At 46.6% G+C, this 6,135-nt stretch overlaps 1 protein-coding gene across 1 annotated transcript; it reads right to left on the reverse strand.

Moving 5' to 3' along the window:
* Positions 1–230: 230 nt before the first annotated feature.
* Positions 231–4,865, reverse strand: fam98a (family with sequence similarity 98 member A). The gene is made up of 8 exons (XM_028989548.1): positions 4,771–4,865; positions 3,640–3,788; positions 3,424–3,558; positions 2,433–2,617; positions 2,276–2,356; positions 2,092–2,208; positions 1,569–1,736; positions 231–1,438 (listed from the first exon to the last, which is right to left on the reverse strand). The coding sequence occupies exons 1-8, from the start codon at positions 4,806–4,808 to the stop codon at positions 839–841; spliced, it is 1,473 nt and encodes a 490-aa protein (XP_028845381.1). The 5' UTR covers positions 4,809–4,865; the 3' UTR covers positions 231–838.
* Positions 4,866–6,135: the final 1,270 nt, after the last annotated feature.

Raw genomic sequence — 6,135 nt, forward strand, 5'->3', positions numbered from 1 at the left:
GTTTAAGTGAATTAGTTTGTCATTGTGATACACAGCACACAACAAAATGCATTTAACCTCCAATGGCATGAAATGTGCCTGGGGAGCAGCGTGTGGGTACAGTATTTTGCTCAGTGGCACCGTGGCAGTTCGGGATTTGAACCGGCCACCTTCAGATTATAGGTCCACTTCCTTACTCACTAGTCCACCACTGCCCTGTTGGTTTTCTTAAAAAAGGGGAGGGGGAGCAATGTGATTACATTAATACTTTATTGCTAATTCATACACTCAGACATTTCCACGTTCAAAGAATGTACACAACAATCGGCTGTATGGGGTCTCATTTAATTTAAATAAAATTATTTTGCAACAAAATAATTTTGCAAAAAAACCAAAAACAATATTTCACACATTTAACAGCCAAACTGGTTTGAAATTGTAACGCTTAAACATTTTAAATGTGAATTTTTCATTTTCAAGGAAAAAAAAAAAAATCAATATTTCTTGAACAAACATTGTATGTTGTCCGCCGGAAATCTTCAAACACTCCAACACAGGGACTTTCAGAATAAGGCTTCATCTGTACCAAGTTTATAAGGAAGGCGGGGCCTGACCCCGCTGCTCACGGCAGATTGCCACTCCTTTCCATGGCACGAGGGTGGTATGCAGCATTTACACAGCCTACATTATGCACTTTTAAATGAACATTTGACCAAGAACGACCACAAGGCGTGATGGGCAATGAACCACACATGCAGAGGAGGGACCTCAGGACTGCAGAATTCTTCTTTCAGTGCTCATAGGCAGAGAGGTTAAGGCGTGGTCCTCGACTGCTCCAGTCCACACCCAGGCCTCCCTCTCAGCTGGCATAATGCCTGCTCTGGCCAAACCCCGACTGGTTGTACTGGTGGCCTCCTTGCTGGAAGAACTGCTCGAATTGTCCTCCTTGGTTAAAATTCTGGCCTCCCCTCCCTCCCCAGCCTCCACCGCCACCTCTTCCCCGACCTCCACGCCCACCACGAGCCCCTCTCTCATGCTGATGGTTTTCATACTGGTGCCCTCCTCCGCCACCCTGGTATCCCCCTCCGGGGTAGCTGGGACCACCTTGGTGACCACCTTGGTAGCCTCCTCTCCCTCCTCCACCCCCCTGGTATCCACCTCCATCTTGGTAGTTACCCTGGTAACCACCACCTCCATCAGACCAGCCTCCCTGGACTTTGCCTCCTCTTCCTCCACCTCCCCTTCCTCCTCTTTCATAAGCTCCACCACCTCCTCTGCCACCATGAGAGTAGTGGTCATACCCGCTCCTGCCACCACCTCCTCTGCCACCATAGTGACGCCCATCACCCCCCCCTCCAGATGGGCCGTCCTGCCTCTTCTGCCAGGTCGGCATCTCGGGGGGCGGAGCTTCGATTTCATTCGGCCGTCCGCCTCGGTCGGGAACACGTCCCATAAGAACCTGGAGGTGAAAAAGCAGGACGCCATACAGTCAGTATTTACAGGGACAGTCCCCCTGGGGACACGGTTGTAGTAAGTGGGGGTTTGAACATGGGTCTCCTGGTTCGTAGGCGAGTGTGTTACCCTCCCACCTTATTAATGGCACAGGCGGTCTTCTCCCTTATCTTGCCACTGCTGGTGCGCATGATCTTGGACAGGTCCTCCCGAGCCGCGAACAGGTGAGCCACAGACACCACCGACTTGGTAGCCAGGGTGGCGCGCAGGGGAGGGTAGACCTTCGCCAGCTTCTCGGAGTGAGTCTGCAACGCAGAACGCGGGAGCCTATAAGCGGGGTTCTCGCACGTTTTTACAAAAGAACTTCACAAGAAGTCGAAAAAAAAAAATACATTTACTGGAACCCTGAAGAGCTCAACTTAAACACGGTGTTTCTTCCTCCGGTTCCAAACCAGAGTAAAGCGGGCCCAATCAGGTTCGGGCGTAGATCAGCAGCAGTAATTTACACAGCCTTTAAAAGCAGACCTGCGCTAGCTTTAAACGATGAACTCTGTTATACATTCACGTGTCAATCCAATAACTTTATACGTTCATTTCGCATTCAAAAACTATTACTCGTGGAGTTTGAAAAGGCCGAGAGTGCCTAGAAGCCCCCCTCACCTTCGCTTTGTCCGACCAACCGAAGGACTGTACAGTAACGTCCAGACGTTTTAACAGCATCTTTCGCCGAACTTCGTACTCATTCACCAGCGCCTGGTTGACGACCTCGACTCTCTCCTGTGGACGTGGGAAGTAAGTTGTGCGTTTTGCAAGTGTCACATGCCGTCCGTCAAGGTGACGTTACCCAGTGAAGTGGTCCCAGTGGCTTCTTCAAGAGCGGTCCTCCCACGTGGTTCGGAGGGACTTTGGACAGCGCTTCCTTTAGCTACATGCAAGAAAACGTTCCCTCAGTCACAATAAATAACCAAAAAAACGGGGGGCAGCAGAGCGGACGCCCGCACCTTTTTCTCGATTCCGCTGAAGAACTGAAACATGGTGATGTTGGCAGGGGGCTTGGACATGCCCAGAGCCATGCAGATCCCCTTCAGCTCAAGAAAGACTTTACTGCCGCCACTTTCCTGCATCTTCTTCTGCGGCTGGTTAACCAGGAGCATTCTGGACGCTTCCAACTCCGAAATCAGAAAAGCTGAGAAAAGAAAAGCTCATTGCATCTTAAACATGGCTTTTTTCATGCACTTTTTTTACTAGATTTTTCAATTGCTCCAAGGCATTTTTTCATGGCTATACGATCTCTGACATTTCTGTGCAAATGTGAAAAAAGTCAAATTTACCAGAAAAAATTAAACTAAACTTGTGAAAGCCTTGAAACGACAGCGTTTCTCCCCTGCGCCCCGAGTAAAACGTAGCCAGTCATGAACAGGCGTAGATAGTCAGCCGTAATTTACGAGACACGCGGCTGCGGAGGTGCTGGAATATGTAAGCGACGCACACAGCACCACGAGATGTAAAGCCAGCAAAGACACTACAGACCTGCGCCGGTTTTAAACGTTGTAGTTGTAAACCCAGAACAAAACATTTCTTGCGCAGTACTACTATATACGATGTCAGATTTCCAGAATTTATACGTTTATTTTGTATTCCAGATCTCGCAGGATTTTAATGACTGTAGGAACCCTGAACCGTGGCTATACGGGCTCTCAACATACACAACACTTCATAGAACTCTAACACACTTTTTAATGCTCTTTCACTTTCAATCACTTCTGGACTCAATCCCCCCCAGAATCCTTTCACAAATTTTTTACTTTTTACTATCACTTCACTCACTTGGACACCTTCACCCTACCTGTTTTTTCACCCTACCATATTTTAGGTTAAAAACATAAATTTTAAAAACATAAAATTAAACATACATTTTGAATCTGAAGGGGCTCTAGAAATATTGTTTAGGCCTGGGATGATATGTGGTATGTATACTTAATCTGTTCTTACTTAACAGCAATAAACAGTTGGCTCGACTGAGGAGTCGCTGCGTGGCATCCCCAGTGGTGAGGGCGGCGTACGGGCACGAAAGCTCCGCCAGCAGGCCGCTCACCTCCAGCTGAAAGCTCACTGCTTCACTGGGGCCTGCAAGACACAAAGACACCGTGCAACGAGAAGGCGGAGAAGACTGGCCCTCGTTTCCTCCTCCGTGCAACGTCAACTCACAGTTAGTGGCGTGCACATCCTCTTCCAGCTTGGTGTAGAGCTTCAGCTCGGAGACGAGCCAGGCACAGAGTTTAGTGAACTCCGGCGACTCCGCCCCTCCGTTCGCCGCGGCTTGAAGGGCACCATCTTCCAGGAGGGGAGCCTGATACCTACAACACCAAGCGCACGTCACAACCTTTACAGTACAGGCGGGGAAATTAAAACAAATGTCGATACAGTGTAATATTGGTATGGGGCGGGGTGGTGGCCGCCTAGTGGGTAAGGAAGTGGCCCAGGTATCAGGAGGTTGCTGGTTTGATCCACCAAGGTGCCACTGAGTGAAGCACCGTCCCCACACACTGCTCCCTGGGCGCCTGTCAAGGTGCCCACTGCTCACAGAGGGTGGTGGTTAACCCCATTTTTCCGTGTCACCGTGTGCTGTGCTTTACATGGTGGTTTTGTACTGATCAAGTATCAATATTTTTATATGCAAAAAAAAACAAAAAACTAACTTTTCAGTACAATAATATATCTTTTTTTTTTATCCACGGGGTGGTGCTCGTTCTCTCTGGTTAAAGGTCGGGTGAGAGTCAGCGTGTGTGATAAACCTGGTAAAACAAGATCAGGAACGACCAAGTTCAGACAAACTCTTGCTTTTATGGACATAACTAAGTTGGGCACCACAATATATCGCACCACAACATTTAGCACATCGCAGAACGTTCAAATCCAGAGCAGAGCAGGTTTATTCCACTCACGACCCAAGACCACGGATCTACGTGGATCTGATCCGTGATAGCAGGGTGGTACACACTCGCCTATGAACCACAAGACCCAGGTTCAAACCCCACTTGTCCCTGAGCAAGACACTTAACCCTGAGTGTCTCCAGGGGCGGGACTGTCCCTGTAACTACTGATTGTAAATGCTGTAAAAGGCTGCGTCCACACGGCGTGCCGTTCTCAACGGGCCTTTTTTAGCTGAACCGGATGAAATTTAAAGTGAAAGATCCCGGAGTGTCGATAAAAAAACGCCAACTCGTCCAGAAACATGTTTAAAAAAACCGGCAGAATCCGTTATAAGAGGGTCCGGGTTTCGCCGGACACGGAACCAGGACGGACGTCCCGTACGGCGGCAGCAGCAGCATAACGCACCCGAGATCTTCCAGGGAGTCGAGGATGTCCGCCTCCATCTTATCCCGGCACCGAGGGCCGAGGCGGCCAGATAACTCGGCCGGGTTGGCGTTCCGGGTCCTTCCGGGTTCTTTTAGGCGCCCGGTGGCGTGCCGCGGGCAGCCCGTCGCAGTCGGTCCGCCGTTAGTCACTATTGCTCGCGTTCCATTGCTCATTTGTTTTTGCGAAAGGCAAAAGGTTTAGGCCGAGTTAATTAACAGCGACTTAAAATGGATGTACGATCGATTTTTCTGTTTCATTTCAGTAAGGCGCAGTGAAGGACACCACGTCCATTCATACAACCGAGGTTCTATTCTGGAACTTCCGTTGGAGCTGTTCAGAATTATTAAAATAATTTAGCTATTCACGCTGCTTTAATAAAACTCCTAAATCGCATTAATACTTTCTCTCAGCCTAAGGTTAATGCAATCCTATCATCAGATTATGGACAAATTTAGCTTTTGTGTCTGTCACTTGCCATACAGTTTAAAACCCAAAATATATCAACAACTCTAGACAACCATATTATTCTGCTATAAACATTCTCCACTACACTTTACATCAACACAGGTTTTAATTTTCATAAATGCCTAATTGTTTTTCAAATTTTATTTTATTAATCTCATGGCCAAATTTGACTTTGTGAATGTAACAGTGTGTCACAACAATACAGATTTGATTTTTATTGAATTGCTCTCAGGCCACCTTATCATTTACACTGTCCAGCTATAAAATATTTAATATTTTATTAATTTCACATGTGAAGTTGGATCTTGTTGGAATCTTTTAAAATATTTTATATTTTATTAATTTCACATGTGAAGTTGGAACTTGTTGGAATCTTTGCGCTCACTAGTGGTCGAACGTGGAATTGCAGTTTTGGTGACTACTAAGTGAGAGTGACAGTGAAGTGATTGTCATTGTGTTACACTGCAGCACAGCACACGGTGACACAACGAAATGTGTCCTCTGTATTTAACCATCACCCTTAGTGAGCAGTGGGCAGCCATGACAGGCCACCATAGCCTACACAGGGATCTCCCAGAATAAATAATTTCATTGTATTAATCAAAAGTCACAAGACTGGAAGTGATACAATGCATTTGTCACAACAATAACAACTGATGCAGTAAATGTTGAAAGCGAGGTGACGTTTATTTTAAATTAAAGTAGTCTGAAGGCAGCATGTCAAATATTTCCCCATGTGCTAATGTGGCCCAGCTTTACTAATTATTTAAATACTTTTAAATGTCTGTACATTTTCTCTACAAAAATAATATTTGTATATAATATATATAAGTTCAAGGATCCATTGCAATATCAAGCCAAGTATTCATGTACATTTTA

This window comes from Denticeps clupeoides, chromosome 8 (assembly GCF_900700375.1).
Source record: "Denticeps clupeoides chromosome 8, fDenClu1.1, whole genome shotgun sequence".
Lineage (NCBI taxonomy): Eukaryota > Metazoa > Chordata > Actinopteri > Clupeiformes > Denticipitidae > Denticeps > Denticeps clupeoides.

Coding starts and splice junctions, on each gene's coding strand:
- fam98a (XM_028989548.1), bottom strand. CDS start 4,808: ATGGAGGCGGACATCCTCGACTCCCTGGAAGATCTCGG. Junction 2,618..3,423: donor CAACTGTTTATTGCTGTTAA/GTAAGAACAGAT, acceptor TTCTTTTCTCAG/CTTTTCTGATTTCGGAGTTG. Junction 1,737..2,091: donor GTTGGTCGGACAAAGCGAAG/GTGAGGGGGGCT, acceptor TCTGCGTTGCAG/ACTCACTCCGAGAAGCTGGC.